The sequence below is a fragment of the Oncorhynchus tshawytscha genome, linkage group LG10 (genome assembly GCF_018296145.1).
Source record: "Oncorhynchus tshawytscha isolate Ot180627B linkage group LG10, Otsh_v2.0, whole genome shotgun sequence".
NCBI lineage: Eukaryota > Metazoa > Chordata > Actinopteri > Salmoniformes > Salmonidae > Oncorhynchus > Oncorhynchus tshawytscha.
This window is the reverse complement of record NC_056438.1, coordinates 58,667,005-58,688,934: the sequence shown is the minus strand read 5'-3', so window position 1 is coordinate 58,688,934 and position 21,930 is coordinate 58,667,005. Positions and strand designations below refer to the sequence as shown.

Below are 21,930 nucleotides of genomic sequence, written 5' to 3'. Positions count from 1 at the left end.
GTCTAGTAGTGGGTGAACGTGAAATGATAGAAAAACATGTTATTTTTCAGGGACCAATTGGACCAACTGGACAAAAGGGAGAATACGGGTTCCCTGGTCGACCGGTCAGTGCTTTTTGTCAACCCTCTGCTGTTTTAATTTGGTTGAGTAAAAGATGAGTCACTGTAACTTTCCCTGTTTAAGTGTTGGCCTTCTTACCTCCGCAGGGGCGACCTGGAATGGCAGGGAAGAAGGGAGACCAGGGAGATGCCATTGGTCAACCAGTAAGAATCGCCATCTTGAAACATGATTTTATGCGATTACAGTACAATCAACTAACTAAGTGACAGAAAAGTGAGGTGTCATTGACTGTGATTGATTGATCTGTGTGATTGTGTTTGTAGGGACTTCCTGGCCCTCCTGGCCCTCCCGGACCCCCAGGACCAGTAACAGGGCTCAACGGAGTAAGTACAGTATGCCTGTATAAGTACACATTGATGCATTGCTGTATAAGTACACATTGATGTCATTGCTGTATAAGTACACATTGATGTCATAAGTACACATTGATGTCATTGCTGTATAAGTACACATTGATGTCATTGCTGTATAAGTACACATTGATGTCATTGCTGTTTCTCTACTATAATTAGTATGCGCTATGGAAGAGATTGGTCCTTTGATTTAGTAGCAATGTTCATATAGAAGCAGCAAGACACACCAGAGACAAACAAAACAACAACAAAATGGTAGTTTGTCTCCAAGTAATGATCTAATGTCAACACATGAAGAACTCGCTTTCATTGGATATCCAGATGTCGTCAATGATGTCAATATCAATGCTGATGTCATAATTTTCCTCTGAATCTTAAAGACAGTTTTTCCGGTCCGTCCCAGACCGTTCTGCAAAACACCAGTAAGTTTGTTTGAGCGCCTTTAAGGCTCTTTGGGTGTGGCGGCGCATGTAAGTCCGTGGGCTCTTACCCCTAACAGGCAGCCCCTCCCTTCCCTCCCCTCCTGTCTGCAGCCGTGCTGTCTCCCTTCGTGTTTCCTGGGTTTGTGGTGGTCCTCACGATAGCATAAAGCTGGCTCCTGCTTCTCCGCAGGTCAGAAGGTCATGTGACATCAGTCACTTTACATATATTTATATATCTCAACCACACTAACTAGCCATATTGACTTCAACGCATCAATTTTAGAATCTATGAAGAAGAAAAAAATCAATTTTCTGCCTGCTTTATGCTGACGGTGTAAAAATGCCCCTTGAGTGTTCTTGTTCTTTTAACTCTGAGCCCTGGTTTGGCGGGGTGGAAGGTCTCTACCCCCGGCATGTTGCTGTTGCATGTGGTTTTATCTGTTGTTGTTTTTTAGCTTTACAGTGCTAAAATGTTAAGGCTAACTCCTGTGATTCAAGGTGACCAACCAAAATAAGAACATTAAACCGAGTTCCTTACTACCTCTTGCCATCCTTGTCCTCATTCTATGTTTAACTTTTGTGTGCAAGGCTGGCATGGATGTTTGGATGCCAATTAGGCTGGCATGGATGTTTGGATGCCAATTAGGCTGGCATGGATGTTTGGATGCCAATTAGGCTGGCATGGATGTTTGGATGTAATTACAAATATCTCTCCTATAACATGTCTTTTGATTTTCAGACATTTTTGAATGGCCATCTTGACTGAAACAAAACAACTATACCTGTTGTATATAGGATGTAAAGCTGTTTTATTGTTGATTATTTGGTGGTGGAACTGGTTGTGGGTATAATTTCATATTTTAACCATGTAGTTTGTGAAATCCTTCCACAATAACAGCACAATAACCATATCATTTTGACTTGTAGGTTAATGGCAGCAAAGGGTCGTCACAAGGTAAGTCATCAGATATTCCTTTGTGCGCAAGACATACATTATACTCTTGTGAAAATGAATCTGAGCATACAGGGTGATCATCATAACCGTATGATCACTAGTCTATGGACAAATATTTTCAACATATACATACAGATGAGCTCAGTGGTCTCATACACCTGTACTGTATTTCTGTGAAGGTGGCAGGAGAAGAAACGGAGGTGCTAAAGGGGAAAAGGGAGAGGTTGGACTTCCTGGAATGCCTGGAGAACCAGGTATGCATGTGCAGCCAGGGGTGCAGTTTCTCCTCCATTTAACTTGTTTGTTGGCAATAATCGCACTTGATTAGAACCGAAACTGTTTCCATGAGCATCCTCAGACGTGTTTGCAACCGACATACAAGATGACATATAAGATGTGTGTTCTCCCTCATCAGATGATATTCTACCAGAAGGCTTTGTAGTGAGTATTTTACCTTAACTTCTTTAAAGAACATTTACCAGTTCAAAACTCACTGTATAAGTAGTGGAAATGTATGTTATGTAAAACTTATGCATGTGATAATTTATTAACAGTCTGATTCAACCAAACTGTTTGTTCCTCAGGGAGAAAAAGGAGACATGGGCTATGAAGGAATGAAAGGAGACCAGGGTGAACCTGGGTTGCCTGGCCCTCCAGGTCTTCCCGGGAGATCAGGCCTTGTGGTGAGTAATTCCAGGCTCAAAATACTCAACAAAGTACAGTATACATTTTACAAACTATAGTCAATGTAAATACATGATACACCTATTACTTAGACATTTGAGTAATGGTCAGAGACACTGTCAAATGTACATTTTGTATATGCTTATATAGGGGCCAAAAGGTGAGTCCGTCATTGGCACCGTTGGTCATCCTGGAGCTCCTGGTGAACCAGGGGTTCTTGGCATTGGACGACCAGGCTCTCGGGGGCCCCCTGGCCCTGCCGGACCCCCTGGACCACCCCCTGTCTATGGTTCAGGTAACTGTGCATGGTGTGCTCGCTAAAATACAACATCTTAAACTTAGCGTTGCTGTCAAGTTCCATATGTATGCATTTGAAAAGCACAAATGTATGTTTAGTTGACCTACAGTACACTGCAATACCTTTTATATGTCTGTTCTATTTTTCAGCTGTGAGTATTCCCGGCCCACCTGGGCCTCCCGGTCCTCCTGGGATTACTGGCTATGAAAACCCGGTAAGGCAACCAGTAGGGTACTTCCTTATATACTCACCAAGTCAACATAAAGAAATGTGTGTATGTGTTTACCGACTTGTGTGTGTGTGGGTTTGCGTGTGCACTAGTTCTCACATTGTCACCATGGATTGGCTTGAGCAGCGTTGTCTATGTCCAGAGGATTCAGTGTGAACTTCCTCTCTTCTCGCACCAGGTGTCCACATACAGGAACACCAACAGTTTGATGAGGGAGAGCCACCGTGCTGCAGAGGGCTCGATGGCATATGTCTCAGACAAGGGAGAACTCTACGTTAGAACTAGAGATGGCTGGCGCAAGGTTCAGGTACTGCATGCCTTTACAGTCCCACAGTGATGTCTCCAGTTAATTAGAGCCTTTGATATGGCTAAATGTGGAAAAAAAATATATAAAATGTGATGTTGCCTGTGCTTATTTAGTGAGGTGTGTCCTGTCTCCCCAGCTTGGTGAGCTCATCCTCGTCCCAGCAGAGAGCCCATCCTCTGCAGTGTCCCAGGCCCTGAGCAGACCAGGAGATCGCACCAGACCCCACAGGCCACACAGCCAGGTACTGTGGTTACACTGTGCATTATAGCTGCTCTCTTCAGTTTGTTATGAATGTTTCATTTATGATTTCATTATTCAATGTCAATCTGTGCTTGTTTTTTTAGGAACTAGTTGGAACTAGCTACGTGCCCAACTATAATGTCCTACCTCATACAGTACACTCAGTACCAGCGGTAAGGTGGAATTTATACCTCTCAGTTGCACAGTCACCGTGGACTAGCTTGAGCTGTGTTGGAAATGGTTACTTCCATTGACTTTTGCCCCCCTCAGCTGCACCTGGTGGCCCTGAATACTCCGTTCTCTGGGGACATGCGTGGCATCCGGGGAGCAGACTTCCAGTGCTACCAGCAGGCCCGAGCCATGGGTCTCACTGCCACCTACAGAGCCTTCTTGTCCTCACACCTCCAGGACCTGGCCACCATCGTCAAGAAGGGAGACCGCTACAACATGCCCGTCATCAACCTCAAGGTACAGTTGTTGTCTCTTATGACAACTAAAACATAAACAATGGACTGATAGGTCCTGAGTTTTTTTGGTTATGATGCGGTTGTTGAAAATAAAGCAAAGCCAGTTCAGAAAGGGAAGCCGAAAACCGTCTAGCTGATGCATCAGCTGAGATTGCACCAATTAGATGCTAGTAACAATCACGCTTACCTTATTTGGCGGTCTATTTCATCTGACCGGTTCTGCTCACACATCCTGCTGCCGCTTGCTGCTAGTATGCATATGCTTCTTTTGCTCCCACCACCCCAGCCTCCACATGTTAGATTCTGTTTTCCTGCTAGGGAATTGGTATAGCCATCCCTGCTTGTAGGTTATTTTATATATTGATACTTTGCTTGGACAGTGAGCTACCCTGAAGGAGCAGAGCCTATATTACCAAGATTTGCATGATTCATTCTTTAATAAATAGTTAAATATATTTCTACATGGTGTTTCCTTTCTGAACTACAGGAAGTCTGTGACTGTAAATGTGGCTTTAACCACATCTTTTCCACAGGGAGAGGTGATCTATAGCAGCTGGATGAACATCTTCTCTGGGAACGGAGGAGTGTTTGACCCATCCATCCCCATCTACTCCTTTGAAGGACGGAACGTCATGACGGACCCTACTTGGTGAGTGACCAGCATTGGCTGACCCCTTAAAACACATACAGAGAAATCAAATCAAATCAAATTTTATTTGTCACATACACATGGTTAGCAGATGTTAATGCGAGTGTAGCGAAATGCTTGTGCTTCTAGTTCCGACAATGCAGTAATAACGAGCAAGTAATCTAACTAACAATTCCAAAAAAAACTACTGTCATACACAGTGTAAGGGGATAAAGAATATGTACATAAGGATATATGAATGAGTGATGGTACAGAGCAGCATAGGCAAGATACAGTAGGTGATATCGAGTACAGTATATACATATGAGATAAGTATGTAAACCAAGTGGCATAGTTAAAGTGGCTAGTGATACATGTATTACATAAGGATGCAGTCGATGATATAGAGTACAGTATCAACGTATGCATATGAGATGAACAATGTAGGGTAAGTAACATTATATAAGGTAGCATTGTTTAAAGTGGCTAGTGATATATTTACATCATTTCCCATCAATTCCCATGATTAAAGTGGCTGGAGTAGAGTCAGTGTCATTGACAGTGTGTTGGCAGTAGCCACTCAATGTTAGTGGTGGCTGTTTAACAGTCTGATGGTCTTGAGATAGAAGCTGTTTTTCAGTCTCTCGGTCCCAGCTTTGATGCACCTGTACTGACCTCGCCTTCTGGATGGCAGCGGGGTGAACAGGCAGTGGCTCGGGTGGTTGATGTCCTTGATGATCTTTATGGCCTTCCTGTAGCATCGGGTGGTGTAGGTGTCCTGGAGGGCAGGTAGTTTGCCCCCGGTGATGCGTTGTGCAGACCTCACTACCCTCTGGAGAGCCTTACGGTTGAGGGCGGTGCAGTTGCCATACCAGGCGGTGATACAGCCCGCCAGGATGCTCTCGACAGTGCATCTGTAGAAGTTTGTGAGTGCTTTTGGTGACAAGCCGAATTTCTTCAGCCTCCTGAGGTTGAAGAGGCGCTGCTGCGCCTTCCTCACGATGCTGTCTCTGTGAGTGGACCAATTCAGTTTGTCTGTGATGTGTATGCCGAGGAACTTAAAACTTGCTACCCTCTCCACTACTGTTCCATCGATGTGGATGGGGGTGTTCCCTCTGCTGTTTCCTGAAGTCCACAATCATCTCCTTAGTTTTGTTGACGTTGAGTGTGAGGTTATTTTCCTGACACCACACTCCGAGGGCCCTCACCTCCTCCCTGTAGGCCGTCTCGTCGTTGTTGGTAATCAAGCCTACCACTGTTGTGTCGTCCGCAAACTTGATGATTGAGTTGGAGGCGTGCATGGCCACGCAGTCGTGGGTGAACAGGGAGTACAGGAGAGGGCTCAGAACGCACCCCTTGTGGGGCCCCAGTGTTGAGGATCAGCGGGGAGGAGATGTTGTTGCCTACCCTCACCACCTGGGGGCGGCCCGTCAGGAAGTCCAGTACCCAGTTGCACAGGGCGGGGTCGAGACCCAGGGTCTCGAGCTTGATGACGAGCTTGGGGGGTACTATGGTGTTGAATGCCGAGCTGTAGTCGATGAACAGCATTCTCACATAGGTATTCCTCTTGTCCAGATGGGTTAGGGCAGTGTGCAGTGTGGTTGAGATTGCATCGTCTGTGGACCTATTTGGGCGGTAAGCAAATTGGAGTGGGTCAAGGGTGTCAGGTAGGGTGGAGGTGATATGGTCCTTGACTAGTCTCTCAAAGCACTTCATGATGACGGATGTGAGTGCCACGGGGCGGTAGTCGTTTAGCTCAGTTACCTTAGCTTTCTTGGGAACAGGAACAATGGTGGCCCTCTTGAAGCATGTGGGAACAGCAGACTGGTATAGGGATTGATTGAATATGTCCGTAAACACACCGGCCAGCTGGTCTGCGCATGCTCTGAGGGCGCGGCTGGGGATGCCGTCTGGGCCTGCAGCCTTGCGAGGGTTAACACGTTTAAATGTCTTACTCACTTCGGCTGCAGTGAAGGAGAGACCGCATGTTTCCGTTGCAGGCCGTGTCAGTGGCACTGTATTGTCCTCAAAGCGGGCAAAAAGTTATTTAGTCTGCCTGGGAGCAAGACATCCTGGTCCGTGACTGGGCTGGGTTTCTTCCTGTAGTCCGTGATTGACTGTAGACCCTGCCACATACCTCTTGTGTCTGAGCCGTTGAATTGAGATTCTACTTTGTCTCTGTACTGGCGCTTAGCTTGTTTGATAGCCTTGCGGAGGGAATAGCTGCACTGTTTGTATTCAGTCATGTTACCAGACACCTTGCCCTGATTAAAAGCAGTGGTTCGTGCCTTCAGTTTCACACGAATGCTGCCATCAATCCACGGTTTCTGGTTAGGGAATGTTTTAATCGTTGCTATGGGAACGACATCTTCAACGCACGTTCTAATGAACTCGCACACCGTATCAGCGTATTCGTCAATGTTGTTATCTGACGCAATCTCCCAGTCCACGTGATGGAAGCAGTCTTGGAGTGTGGAGTCAGCTTGGTCGGACCAGCGTTGGACAGACCTCAGTGTGGGAGCTTCTTGTTTTAGTTTCTGTCTGTAGGCAGGGATCAACAAAATGGAGTCGTGGTCAGCTTTTCCGAAAGGGGGCGGGGCAGGGCCTTATATGCGTCGCGGAAGTTAGAGTAACAATCACAGATTGGGATATTTAGGTGAACATTGATGCAAGTCACTCTGGATAGGAGTGTCTGTAAATGTAAAATGGCATAGGTCTGTGTGTAACTCTGTGTGTTTTCTGTGAATGCAGGCCTCAGAAGCTGGTGTGGCATGGCTCCAGTACGGTGGGCATCCGTATGACCACTAACTACTGTGAGGCGTGGCGGGCGGGTGACATGGCGGTGACGGGCCAGGCTTCGCTCCTCCAGACAGGCAGACTTCTGGGCCAACACACCCGCAGCTGCTCCAACCATTTCATAGTGCTGTGTATCGAGAACAGCTACATTGACCACAGGAGGTCTAATTAACCTCAACACACATACATCTAGTATACACTCTCTCACAAACACACACACACATACGTCTCCTATTAACATAGAGCAGCTATGTGCTGGACAACATGAGGCGCTATCACACACCGCAGCACTCACCTCTCTACCACAAAAAGACAGAGCAGCTTCATACTGACCACAGATGAAACTCCCTCTGTTCATTCACCTCTCAATATTAAACTCCCATCAACACAGCATCACTACATTGCACTGGTCACTAATGTATGTTTACGGTTTCTTTAAGAAAGGTGTAAATATAATGTAAATTACTTCCTGTCAAAAGCACTGCATCACTCCAATTCATTGTGTTTCAATTTGACTGAAGGAATGCCAAAGAACTGGTGATCAGCAACCAACCGACTAACCCACATTGTTTCTGCAGGAGTAGCCTTTAACACGGTTTATTTTTGTTGGTTTGCTCATTCGAGTCTTATTCTTAAGTGCCTAGTAGAGTAGTTTGCATAGAGACAGCAACCATTCTAACCTTTTGTGGTTTACTGGATCAGACCCCAAAACAAACAATATGATGAAATTAGGACGACTGGTCTTTTCTGTTTTCCGTGATAAAAAATAATAATGAAATGCCAGGATCTATTTAGACAAGGGAACCATGTGTTGCTCCCACAAGCCTTGAAGTCATTTAGATGCACTGAGTTTATTTGAATAGTTTGGGGTTTCCATATCCATGAAGGCTTTTTGTCTGTAAAAATTTAAGGGTTTTTCTGTTGCGAGTGACTTTGTCTTAGTATTTAAGTTGAATTCTATGTTTCGTATTTTATTTATACTGTAACAGCACATAATCTTAAAATGTGGCAGCACATAGGTTCACTTTGAAAATGAAATTGAACAATGTGTGTATATATATATATATATATATATATACTGTTGTTCAATCTGCCTGCGCTATCACCATGAAATAGTTGTTTTTGTACGGTATTCCACTAATTGACTTACTGTAGATGTACTTTCAACAAATCTATGATTGAGAACTAGATATTTGAATGGCTGTTACAGTGATTCAGAGAAACTATGTACTCATTGACTGGTGCTCAGTGAATAAATGTTTTTTTTTTTTCAGTCTTGGCTATTAATTTAATGTGGAGCTTAATTTAATTTGGGTCAATAAATGCATTCACACCAAATGTGCACTAGATGGTAGCACACCATCTCATTTTACCGATAGTGTTGTTGAAAGTGGGACTGGGACGTGAACCTCAAAAAATAAAACACCTCAGCATAATTTGATGAGCGCTGATACAGCTTCATAAATCTGGGTGGTGACATTTAATCGGTCTTACTGGATGACAGTCTAGGTGTTTCTTACATGTGCAATGATACAGTACCACCTCAGTGCAAATGGAAGACTTCTATGTTTCTGTTTTGAATTATTCATTGACCACAGTCATTTTATTATATAGACGTTCTTCTTGTGAACAGTGTTCTCTGAATGTGTCATTGTTTCCCTGAATCTAAAACTGCCACGCACTGATCTGTTTCACCGGTCTTTGTGACCTCCAGGTGACACTTGTTTTCCCCATTCGTCCCTGGGTATTTATTCAGGTGTTCCGTTTGTCTGTTGCCAGTTCATCTTGTCTGTCAAGTCAACCAGCGTGTTTTTCCTTATCTCTCTTTTGCTAGTTCTCCCAGTTTTGACCCTTGCCTTCCTTGACTCTGAAGCAGCCTGCTTGACCATACTGCCTGCCATGACCTCGAGCCTACCTGCCACTCTGTACCTCCTGGACTCTGACCGTGTTTATGATATTTTGCCTGTCCACGACCATTCTCTTGCCTGCCCCTTGGATTATAATAAATATCATAGACTCGAATCATCTGCCTCCCATGTCTGCATCTGGGTCTCGTCCTGTGCCCTTATAGTATGAACTGGACATGACAGATCCAGCAGACTTGGATCAGCTCCGCCACTGTCTCCCTACAGGGAGCCACCATTGGGAGGCATGAGGAGCCACTGCTGGACCTTTTGGAAGGGCTTCGCCACGACAAAGGGTTCAAGGCTATTATGGCGCATTCCTCATTTTTGAGCTGCAGCCATCTTCGTTCCCTTTGGATTGGTTGAAGATAGTGTATATTATTACGCTAATGTCGGGAAGGGCGCTCCCCTGGGCTACAGCAGTTTGGGAACATCAATCCGCTATTTGTCGTGATTTGGGAGACTTCATGACAGAGGTGAGGAAGGTTTCCGATTCTCCTGTATCCGTGAGAGAGGTGGCCTGAACTACTTGAATTACGGCAAGACTTTCGCACGTTAGCCGCCGAGAGTGTCTGGAATCCGGAGTCCCTATTCGATACCTTCCTTCACGGATTATCAGAGGTGATAAAAGATGAGCCAGCTACTTGGGAGTTTCTGGTGGACCTCGATTCCCTCATCGCCCTCACCATTCGGATTGATGGACGTCTACGGGAATGCAGGAGTGAGAGGTCTGGCCTAGGTCACACTCATCCATTTGCTGCGGCTAGCTCACCTCCAAAGGAATCTGGAAGTCCCCAAAAGCCGTTTTTCCGAGAGGATCCGAGGCCACCCAAGCTCCCTCGAGAATCATTGATGACAGGTGAGTCGGATACACCGGAACCTATGCAACTGGGAAGAGAGAGATTATCGCCTAGGGAACGTTCACGCAGGCTAAGCTCTAATTGTTGTCCGTATTGTGGTGCTGTAGGGCATTACATAGCCACCTGCCCAGTGAAGAGACCTGAAGCCTTAGTAAGTACAAGTACACTGGTGATCCTGACTGGGAACCCTTTAATTCCCATTACCCAAACTCGCTTTTTATGTGATCTTGCTGTGGGGAGACCAGCCTAAGTCTCACCGGGTGCTCATTGACTCTGGTGCAGATGCGTTTCATGGACGCTACCCTGGTATCGGAACTAAGTATCCCTACTCAACTCCTCTCCGTTCCCATGGATGCCAGGGCACTGGACGGCCACTCCATTGGAAGAGTTACACACAGCACAGATCTCATTAATATGCGGATATCTGGAAACCACAGTGAGTCAATACAGCTTCTCATTGAGTCTCCACACATCACTGTTGTTTTGGGCTTTTCTTGGCTCCAGAAGCACAACCCGGATATTGACTGGACCACGGGTTCAATCCTGAGTTGGAGCCCATTCTGCCTTTCACATTGCCTGAAGGCGGCACAGCCTTCCCCGGAATGTCTGCCTCCAGGATTGAGTACAGCCTCAGATCGCTCTGCCATTCGCGCAGAATACCATGACCTCCTGGAGGCTTTCAGCAAGGCTCGTGCTACCTCCCTTCCTCCACATCGTCCTGCCGATTGTGCTATTGACCTCCTCCCGGGCACCACACTGCCTCGAGGCCGGCTAAATTCCCTGTCTGGTCCTGAGACCAAGGCCATGGAGGAGTACATTGAGGACTCTCTGGCTGTTGGAAGTGTTCGTCCTTCTGCCTCTCCTGCTGGTGCAGGATTCTTCTTTGTGGGGAAGCTCAAGACCCTGCGACCCTGCCAGTGGACACTGAGTACCTGGTCATGCCGTTTGGACTCACCAACGCACTAGGACTAGTCTCCCAGTCCCTACCACTGAAAAACATCCCCACTGCATGATGCTGCCACCACCAAAAATATAGAATACATTTTAGTTTAGTAAAATTAGTTTTTAGCTACAGCCATGTCTATCAGGCATGCTTAGGCACATATTTTTATAGTAAGATCAGTTTTAGAGATTTACAACCGTAAATTGTATCTTATCACTATTAGCTAGTAAACTTAGCTAGCTAGTTTACTGGATATCCAATAATTGTTAATTACATCTGTTTGGAATCTTATCTTGCGTCATGCCTATAATTTTGTGAGATTGGTTATGATTATGACCATGGATGCATTTCAATCTCAAAACTCGGCAATTATGTTACATAACTAGTAGATTTACAGTTGCTGATGTTAATAAACGTTTGCTAACAAGTTAAACGTGAGGCATGGTACATAAATTAGCAGGCGCCAGGCTAACCAACCAGCCAACTCCAGTCATGTGCTAATGTTTGTTGGTAAACCTAGCTTTAGGTAGCTGGTTGTAACTTTGTAGCTTGCTGTTTAGTAGCTATATCTAAGACTAAAAATATATGTTTTACTATCGAAATACAATAGAGCTCCGATTGTACAACCTCTTCTATTTTTAGTCATAGATATGGTTACCTGTAGTTGTTTAGCTAACTTAGCTAGCTTGCTAGTCTAGCTAGCTATCTAAGTTAGCAAACAATTGTTTTTTGATTTCCCTCCACTGAAACACAGTATGTTAGCCAGCAATACACAAAATAGGTTTCAGTAGATAAACTAAAGTGATCTAACTAGCTAGGTGGCTTGCAGGAAAAATAACTTACTTAGCTAGCCTCCGTATTTATCATCTGCCCTCTTGGTGCTGGCATCGGATATAGCTAAATCCACGTATTTCTTTCTAAACCTCTTTCCTATATTCCGGTTGAAACATCAATGGTTGAATGTCACCATGTAGCTAATAGAACATCAAAAAATGGTCTATCGTCAAATTCGTTGGGGGGAATCACTTGACGCCATTGCGTCAGTTCTTTCAGTTTTGCCCAAAGGATTGTGTCGTTAATGTCTGCCTCCCTTTTTAAAAAGCCTGCCTCGGGGGAGGATGTGGCCAGAGCACCAAGCACCGCCCCACACGAGTTGTAGTCTTTCAGAGAATGGAAATAATGTGTCAGCTTGTATATTTAGCAATGAATTCAGGGATAGAAACATTGCTGAAAGACGTCCAATGGCTCTACTGAACTAGGACAACATATCTACTCACACAAAAACGTATAGCGTTATCAATATCACATAGAGCACAGGTGTCAAACTCATTCTACGAAGGGCAGTGTGTCTGCGGGTTTTCACCCCTCCCTTGTTCTTGATTGATCACTTAAGGTCACTAAATTAGTCATTAATTTTGCTACACCCACACTAGCATCTGCAAAATATGTGTATGTGACCAATAAAATTTGATTTGAACTATCCACACTTGGTTGTCTCAGGCTTTGCGCAATGCCACAAAGCAGTACTACATTTATTTTCAGATCACACCCCCATATCAATAGACTAGAAGCCGTCAAAGGGTGTATTATTCAGCGCGCGAAGCCTGAACTTCCCTACTTCTGGGCAATTATGTGTGAAACACATCTCACTGACGTAGGCACGCCTCAGACATGATGAAAACATGCCCAGATTCCTCCAGCTTGAAATTCCCCATTAACCAAATTAGACACTCTCTCATTGACCTCCATAAAAAAAATATGAAAAATCGCCACCTGCTGGAGAAGACAGATTTTGGGCCCAGTTATCCCTCTCGCTTCACCTCTTCCTCTCTATTCTCACTAACTGCACCATGAATGCAGCCCTCACTTGCATTGTTGGAGGCAATATTTGTCAACCAATCATTAGGGTGTTTTTGTTTGACCCACTCGAACATGAACATAGATGGGACTGAAACATGATCGGGATAGAATTTAAAATTATATTTGAGACCTCTTTCTAACCAATTAATTGTGCACATATTGGGCCTCCGGGGTGGCGCAGGGGTCTAGGGCACTGCATTGCAGCTGTGCCACCAGAGACTCTGGGTTCTCCAGGCTCTGTCACAGCCGGCCGCTACCGGTAGGTCCGTGGTGCGACGCACAATTGGCCTAGCGCAGTCAGTGTGGCTTGGTTGGGCTGTGTTTCGGAGGCCATGTTGTAGCGACAAGATAGTAATTACTAACAATTGGATACCATGGAAAAGGGGGTAAAAAACATTGTTTTTGCACATATTATGTTTTCAGTTTGTGATATGGGGTATAGAAAAGTTTATTTAGACGTTTATACGGAAACTTTTACAAACAATACACCATATACAAAAGTATTTGGACACCCCTTTGAACTAGTGGATTCAGCTATTTCAGCCACGCTCGTTGCTTACAGGTGTATAAAATCGAGCACACACCATAGACAAACATTGGCAGTAGTAACTTTCTCAGCTCAGTGACTTTCTCAATGACTTCCAACAAGTCAGGTTGTCAAATTTCTTTAGAGCTGTGCGCAATGCCAAGTGTTGGCTGGAGGGGAGTAAAGCTCGCCGCATTGGACTCTGGAGCAGTGGAAATGTGTTCTCTGGAGGCATGAATCACGCTTCACCATCTGGCAGTCCAACGCACAAATCTGGATTTGGCGGATGCCAGGATAACGTTACCTGTCCCAAGGCATAGTGCCAGCTGTAAAGTTTGGTGGAGGAGGAATAATTGTCTGGGGCTGTTTTTCATGGTTTGGGCTAAAACCCTTAGTTCCATTTAAGGGAAATCTTAACACTACAGCATACAATGACATTCTAGACGATTCTGTGCTTCCAACTTTGTGGCAACAGTTTGGGGAAGGCCCTTTCCTGTTTCAGCATTACAATGCCCCCGTGCACAATGCGAGCTCCAAAAATAAATGGTTTGTCAAGATCGGTGAGGAATAACTTGACTGGCCTGCAAAGAGCCCTGACCTGAAACCCATTGAACACGACAAGCTGGTGTCCACATACTTTTGATCATGTAATGTATCTGGCCTTCTCCCCCTACCCCTTCACTTCAATGGTGGGCTGAGAATAACTTTCCTTGTCTCTAAATATTCAAATAGAGTGAAGGACAGAATAATTTGACTGCTCCCTGCTTGGTGTTACTTTTCATCATGTTCTGTACTCTAGTTTCTCTCTGTTCAATAGCTTTTGTCTCTTGAGGAAGAAGGCAAGCTGTCAGGACATTCTGTATTCAGGTTTTATTCTCTGTCTACATTGAGCTCAGTAATAGTGTTTTGATTGACAAATACCTTATTCTTGTTCTCAGCTGAATTGCTCACCTGGGAGTGCAGGCAGATGTACTGCCTGAGCCCTATGGGCCCTGGTCAAAGGACTTGAACTATATAGGACATAGGGTTTCATTTAGGAGTGGGATGCAGCCATATTTTGTCAGCTGGATAAATATTTCATCATGTTATTTCGAGATGATTTATTTAGAAGTGGTGCCTGTACACAAAGCGAGATCCATACAGAAATGGTTTAGTCGAGATCGGTGTGGAAGAACTTGACTGCCTGCATAGAGCTCCATCAACTCCATCAAACACCTTTGGGATGAATTGGAACACCGACTGCGAGCCAGGCCTAATCGCCCAACATCAGTGCCCAATTTCACTAATGCTCTTGTGGCTGAATGGAGGCAAATCCCCACAACACTGTTCCAGTGGAACATTCTAGTGGAAAGCCTTCCCAGAATAGTGTAGGATATTATAGCAGGAAAGGGGGGACCAACTCCATATTAATGCCCATGATTTTGGAATGATGTGTTAGATGAGCAGGTGTCCACATACGTTTGATCATGTAGCGTATGTTGACGCTGCCATGTTAATCTGAGCCTTGCTGTTGGAAACCACTACAGTGTCCGACTTTCGGCTGTCGCAGATGCACCTCCCCTGACTTCATTCACTGATTTTCGACTACCGTTTGCATGCTTGAACACGCCCAGTGTGAGAAGGGGTTGGGTATGAGAGAGGGGTTAAGGGCGGTTGGGGGAGTTCCATGTGGGCGGGGTATTTTCGCGTTGTTGGCAATCAGACCATTTTTTTTCCTCCAAGCAAAGAATACAGAAGTTGGTAAGAAATTGCCCAGAGTAATTTGTTATGACAATGGATACAATACGCTGTTATTTCATATTTTTGGTCATGTTTCTTGGAGCAGGAATTCACATATCAATCGGTAAGTGATGCAGACACTGCCGTATATGGCTTTAGACACAGAATTATGATTCAAGTTAGATTTTCACACTTGGTTTTTGTTTTTAAAAATTGTGTTTTCAAACATGGCGCAGGTCATGGGGAACCGAGCTGCCAGGAATGTTTATTGTCAAGCAAATGACCAGGCGGGTGAGAGCACGAATAAAAAGTCACTTGCACGAAAATGGCCTCAGTTGCCTATAGTTTAGGTACTAGGAGGTGCCATGGCCAGTCATTTATATCCCGTTGTGTTGAAGTGGCTGATATGTCTAACAAAAGAGAGACTGGACAATTGCTCTTTCTGTACTTGGTGAAGTCGATGTGTCCTGTATATATTTTTTGTCAACATAGTTGTTTGAGTCATAGGACGAGCAAAGCGAACCGAATGAATAGGATCGGCACATATGAGCTGTTGAAAACGTGACAGTTTTATACTTGATACAATGTGATACAATGTCCAGATAATTATCATGGAAGCGTGATAGGGTGGCGACATTGGATCATACAATGCACCCGCTTCGTTGCTGAGGATGTGTGTCTCTAGAGATCTAAAAAGCTCGTCATAGCACTTGTCGAATACAACAAAATAAGTTATCTGAAGACATTAGTCCAAAGAGCACATTATCATCTAAAATGTCTAAATAGTAAATTATTGATAAGGACTCACGTAGGAATATCAATATGTAGCCTAGGCTAAGCCCCTAGGCTATTTAACGTTAGATACACTGTTGCAAATAACTGACTACCGAATGACCCGTTTACCAGATTCAAAGCATACGATTTGTTACATAATATTGGAGACGTATCGATTCAATACGTGGTGTTTCTGATAATTGACTAACAAGGAATGATTACTTAGTCTACCAAACATACTCTACGTGCCTGCTGATGCATCCATGGATACTGGAGGCGCATGTAGCCTACGTTGACATTGTAACCCACGAGTAGTTGCCCGAGGCATCAATGTATATATTTTTCAGTTTCTCCATTGAAGCTTTGCTATAGCAAAATTACCTTGTCACAGTATAGTCATTATCTCGATTTCCAATTCTAAAATTGTGCAGGGAGTTTATTTTTATTTTAACGGATGGATAGGAGATGTAGTCTAGAGATGAGAAGGTTATAGTTAACGAAGCCATAACGTGTTTAATCTTAATCGCGATCCAATTTACGGAGTAGGCTCGTGGAAACAAAGCATCCCATCTGTATGATGAATGGTGATGTGGGCTCCATTTGTCCACTGATTGGCAGAGCTGAGAACGGCTCATCCACACATACCTTCAATGTACAGAGAGCACAAATGCTCCAGCATAAGCATCCCTGTGTAGGGTGTCTTGTAATGGATGACTAGAGGAGAGAAAAGCAGGGACATGATCAGAAACATGATCTCGTTTTCTGCTGTAATATGTCATAGGTTCATAAATGAGTAATGTTATTTTGCATGGTTAGATCTCATCTGGTCCATGCCTATCAGTGTACTGTGCTGAGATGTGAATAGGTCTATATGTAATTTCCATAATGTGATTTACAAACCTATAGTCTACCATAGGGAATAAACCCTCCTCGGAGCCATTCCACAATGTGCACAGAGGGATGGAGTTCTGTGAACCAATTGAAGATGGGTCTTTCCATGTCATTTCAGCCATCCACGAAGCCCACCATCTCAGATTGTATCTGTAATTCGAAAGAGACAAGATTAGCATTCCTGCTAAATTTGGTTGAAATATAATTTCATCTCTGATAAATTAAGGTAATTGATTCCACACAAATTGGCCATTTTTAAATTATAGGATTCATATGCTAATTCAGAGACTTTCCTCAATTGGCCCAGACCAGACCTAATATTTAATCCACTTTACAATAAATCAATTTGATGTCACATGTGCCAAATACAGCAGGTGTGGACCTTACAGTGAAATGCTTACTTACAAGCTCTTAACCAACAATGCAGTTAAGAAAAATAGAAATATAACAAATAATTAAGGAGCAACAATAAAATAATAGTAGCGAGGCTAAAATACAGGGGGTACCGGTACAGAGTCAATGTGTGGGGTTACCGGTTAGGCAAGGTAATATGTACATGTAGGTAGAGGTAAAGTGACTTTGCATGGATAATAAACAGAGTAGCAGCAGTGTAAAAATGGGGTGTGGGGACAATGCAAATAGTCAGGGTAGTCATTTGAGTAACTGTTCAAGAGTCTTATGGCTTGGGGGTTGAATCTGTTAATTAAAAAGCTTTTTTGACCTAAACTAGGCGCTCCGGTACCGCTTGCCGTGCGGTAGTAGAGAGAACAATCTATGACTAGGGTGGCTGGAGTCCTTGGCAATTTCTTGGGTCTTCCTATGACACCGACTGGTATAGAGGTCCTGGATGGCAGGAAGCTTGGTGTACTGGGCCGTACACACTACCCTCTGTAGTGCCTTTCGGTCAGAGGCCGAGCAGTTGCCATACCAGGTGGTGATGCAATCAACTCTCGATGGTGCAGCTGTAGAACTTTTTGAGCATGTGAGGACCCGTGCCAAATCTTTTCAGTCTTAGGGGGAATATGCGTTATCGTGCCCTCTTCACAACTGTCTTGGTGTGTTTGGACCATGATAGTTTGTTGGTGATGTGGACACCAAGGAACTTGAAGCTTTCAACCTATTCCACTACAGCCCTGTCAATGAGAATGGGGGTGTGCTCGGCCCTCCTTTTTTTTGTAGTCCACAATCATCTCTTTTGTCTTGATTACGTTGAGGGAGAGGTTGTTATCCTGGCACCACACTGCCAGGTCTCAGCCTATAAGGGAGGAGGTCAGTCTCATCATTGTCAGTGATCGGCACTGTTGTGCCGTCAGCAAACTTAATGATTGTGTTGGAGTCGTACTTGGCCATGCAGTCATGGGTGAACAGGGAGTACAGGAGGGGACAGCGCACGCACCCCTGAGGGGCTCCTGTGTTGAGGATCAGCGTGGCATATGTGTTTTGTTACCTACCCATACCACCCGGGGGCGGCCCGTCGAAGTCCAGGTCCAGGATCCAGTTGCAGAGGGAGGTGTTTAGTCCCAGGATCCTTAGCTTAGTGATAAGCTTTAAGGGCACTATGGTGTTGAATGCTGAGCTGTAGTCAATAAATAGCATTCTCATGTAGGTGTTCCTTTTGTCCAGATGGGAAAGGGCAGTGTGGAGTGCAATAGAGATTGCATCATCTGTGGATCTATCTGGGCGGTATGCAAATACCGACCCGACAGCCATGCCACATCTGAGCCGGTGTAGTACGATTCAATCTTAGGCCTGTATTGACGCTTTGACTGTTTGATGGTTTGTTGGCGGGAATAGCAGGATTTCTTATAAGTGTCCGGGTTAGAGTCCCGCTCCTTGAAACCGTAAGCTCTACCCTTTAGCTCAATGCGGATGTTGCCTGTAATCCATGGCTTCTGGTTGTGGTATGTACGTACGGTCACTGTGGGGACGACGTCATTGATGCACTTATTTATGAAGCCAGTGACTTATGCCATTGGAACAACCCCAGAACATATTCCAGTCTGTGCTAGCAAAACAGTCCTTTAGCTTAGCATCTGTGTCCTCTGACCACTTCCTTATTGAGCGAATCACTGGTACTTCCTGCTTTAGTTTTTGCTTGTAATTTACCTTTATTTAACTATGCAAGTCAGTTAAGAACAAATTCTTATTTTCAATGATGGCCTAGGAACAGTGGGTTAACTGCCTTGTTCAGGGGCAGAACGACAGATTTTTACCTTGTCAGCTCGGGGATTTGATCTTACAACCTCTCGGGTTACTAGTCAAACGCTCTAACCACCAGGCTACCTGCCACCCCATAAGCGGGAATCAGATTTGTTATGGTCAGATCTGCCAAATGGAGGGCGAGGTAGAGCTTTGTAGCTGTCTCTGTGTGTGGAGTAAAGGTGGTCCCCCCCCCCCTCCTGGTTGCACATTATACATGCTGGCAGAAATTAGGTAAAACAGATTTAAGTTTCCCTGCGTTAAAGTCCTCGGCTTCTAGAAGCGCTACCTCTGGGTGAGCATTTTTCTGATTTCTTAGGGCCCCACATCCGGTGAAACTGCAGAGAGCTAACATTTTAAATACACCATTCGTTGTATTAAACATTCTTGTAAATACATGTATCTTACATCATTTAAAAGATTAACGTCTTATTAATCCAGCCGCTGTGTCAGATTTCAAAAAGGTTTACTGCAAAAGCAAGCATGCGATTTTCTGAGGACGGCACCCCACACACACACACACACACACACAAGTATTACTAGCATGCATTAGCGTCACGAAAGTCAGAAATAACAATAAAATACATCGCTTACCATTGAAGATCTTCCTCTGGTGGCAATGCCAAGTGTCCTAACTACACAGTGAATGTTTGTTTTGTTTGATAAAATCTATTTTTATAGCCTGACACGAAACATTTGTAAACCGGTTGCGTCGTGATTTCCATCTCATTCAACTTTGGACGAAGCGTTCGTGGTAATTACACACACTAAACAAACGTTTATCCAGTCATGGTTGGTTTCATTGCAATCCTCTGGTTGTTACTAACACAACCATACATGATGGTTCTTTTCCCAGGATGTATTGACCGAAACAAACCGATTTGAAGACACCAATTAATGACCTCATTGCGCACCAATGGTAGGACCAGTCTATCGTTGATTGACTGTATTTTGGCCCAATGACCACTGATCATCTTGAAATCTAGCTTGGAAGATAGCCAATGAGCTAAGATAAACGGCAATATGTAATGGTTATACGTTCGAAGTCCAGCCTTTGTCGTAAACTCTGGCGTAAAAGAGGTTAATTCGCCATTGCAAATCCTGTTGTGTTATGCATAGCAGTACATATTCAGTAGCATTTTCAACAAGTTTATATATTTAAATTATGGTGAATAAATCAGGAAAAGCTAAAACAAAGTCTAGGTATACAGATTTAACCCAAATTATAGAGGAAATTGATCGAGACAGCGAGACCGAGTTTCTTCAGAAAGCTGAATCTTACAGCGAAGCTAGTTTTGCTAGTTTCGACTCCCAGGCAGAAGAAATGTTTCTGCACGGTGAGGATGCCATGCTGGATTGGTAAGTTCTAATGCTAATGTCATTGTTTGAAATTAATATTAAATATTATTCATTTGAGATTTTTTTTGTTTTTCTTATTTTATTTGCAATATATAAAAATATTATCTGTAATGAAATGTGTAAAGTACACATTGGCAATACTGTGTGTGTGTGATATATTTTTTAAATTGATTTTACATAAACATGGAATGGAACAGCACTTCACCATAGTGATTATGTTCCCTGTACTCATGTATGTATGTGTGTATGTGTGTATGTGTATATATGTATATATGTGTATATATATGTATATATATGTGTGTGTGTTTATTTTACGTGTTGATACAGGGCTCATACGTGAAAGTATTGTTACTGATTTTTGTAATCTTTCACAGTGGCAGTGATTCTGATTATGAGCCGCCAATGTCTAGGTGTCCATCTCCCTCTGAAGCTGGTTCATCCAGCCGGACCCCCGCTGTCTACGGCTCCACACCTACCTGGCCATCTAGAGATGTGAAGTCAGTGACAAAGAAGAGGATTTGGGGAAGAGTGAAACCTGCAGACAGAGGGCCAGAGGGTCGTTGGCATGTGTTAGAAGATGATGTGGAACCAAATCCACCAGTTTTTAGACCCAAAAGGCAGCCAGGACCTCAACTAGGCATGAATGCAAAGTACAGCCCCCTTCAACTTTTTCAACTGTTTTTCAACTCATCAGTTGTTGATTCTCTGGTGGCGAACACCAATAAGTATGGGGCTAAGAAGCAGGCAGGAAAGAAAGAGGCATGGAAGACCATTTCCATGTCAGACATTTTCTGCTACTTTTCAATGGTCATTTACATGGGGCTGGTGAAGTTGAAAACTCTAAGGGACTACTGGAAAACGTCAGCTCTCTATCAACTGATTTGATTTGATTTGAACTGCCTTTCCCCATGACTGTCATGTCTTGTAAAAGGTTTCTGACTATCTCATGGGCGCTTCACATCAGTGACCCAGAAATTGATGGGGAGAATGACAAGAAGAGAGGCACACCAAGGTTTGATAGGCTCTGTAAAATAAAACCTCTCTACCCCAGCATCGTTGATGCCTGCAAGACTTACAGTATTTTCAGCCCGCCCAGAACCTGCCCATCGATGAGAGGATGGTAGCCTCAAACGCCAGAATCAGCCTCAAACATTAAATGCGTAACAAACCAACCAAATGGGGTTACAAGCTGTTTGTTTTGGCTGATTCTGTGTGTGCCTACACTTGCAATTTTTTTGTTTGAGGGGGAAAACAGTTTTGCTACCGGTTATGGACTGAGTTATGATTCCGTTATGGAGTTATTGGATTTTCAACTGCTGAGGAAGGGCTACAAACTGTTTGTGGACAACTTCTACACAAGCCCTACCCTGTTTATAGAGCTGAGGAAGCGGGAGGT

General features: G+C 44.1%; 2 protein-coding genes and 1 long non-coding RNA gene across 7 annotated transcripts in view; 2 read left to right on the top strand and 1 right to left on the bottom strand.

The window, feature by feature from the left end:
• LOC112260532 (collagen alpha-1(XVIII) chain) overlaps positions 1–8,772 on the top strand; it is a 45,946-nt gene extending 37,174 nt beyond the window's left edge. For 4 of the 5 annotated variants that reach the window (XM_024435714.2, XM_024435711.2, XM_024435710.2 and 1 more), the window contains 16 exons: positions 51–104; positions 207–263; positions 384–443; positions 854–895; positions 1,823–1,850; positions 2,030–2,104; positions 2,266–2,291; positions 2,435–2,533; positions 2,685–2,829; positions 2,982–3,046; positions 3,240–3,368; positions 3,505–3,609; positions 3,713–3,781; positions 3,879–4,076; positions 4,609–4,724; positions 7,455–8,772. In XM_024435714.2, coding sequence (XP_024291482.1) covers positions 51–104; positions 207–263; positions 384–443; positions 854–895; positions 1,823–1,850; positions 2,030–2,104; positions 2,266–2,291; positions 2,435–2,533; positions 2,685–2,829; positions 2,982–3,046; positions 3,240–3,368; positions 3,505–3,609; positions 3,713–3,781; positions 3,879–4,076; positions 4,609–4,724; positions 7,455–7,671 — 1,485 coding nt within the window. In that variant the 3' untranslated portion in view covers positions 7,672–8,772. The remainder of the gene's footprint in view (positions 1–50; positions 105–206; positions 264–383; positions 444–853; positions 896–1,822; positions 1,851–2,029; positions 2,105–2,265; positions 2,292–2,434; positions 2,534–2,684; positions 2,830–2,981; positions 3,047–3,239; positions 3,369–3,504; positions 3,610–3,712; positions 3,782–3,878; positions 4,077–4,608; positions 4,725–7,454) is intronic. The other variant, XM_024435712.2, reaches the window with a different exon arrangement.
• A 6,503-nt stretch (positions 8,773–15,275) lies between these two features.
• LOC112260530 (TGF-beta receptor type-1) overlaps positions 15,276–21,930 on the top strand; it is a 46,748-nt gene continuing 40,093 nt past the window's right edge. Inside the window, exon 1 of the mRNA XM_024435708.2 lies at positions 15,276–15,435. Coding sequence (XP_024291476.2) covers positions 15,360–15,435 — 76 coding nt within the window. The 5' untranslated portion in view covers positions 15,276–15,359. The remainder of the gene's footprint in view (positions 15,436–21,930) is intronic.
• Positions 15,860–21,930, bottom strand: part of LOC112260531 — a 32,861-nt gene continuing 26,790 nt past the window's right edge. The window contains exons 3-4 of the long non-coding RNA XR_002955026.2: positions 16,986–17,126; positions 15,860–16,799 (exon numbers count right to left, since the gene is read on the bottom strand). This is a non-coding gene — a long non-coding RNA (uncharacterized LOC112260531). The remainder of the gene's footprint in view (positions 16,800–16,985; positions 17,127–21,930) is intronic.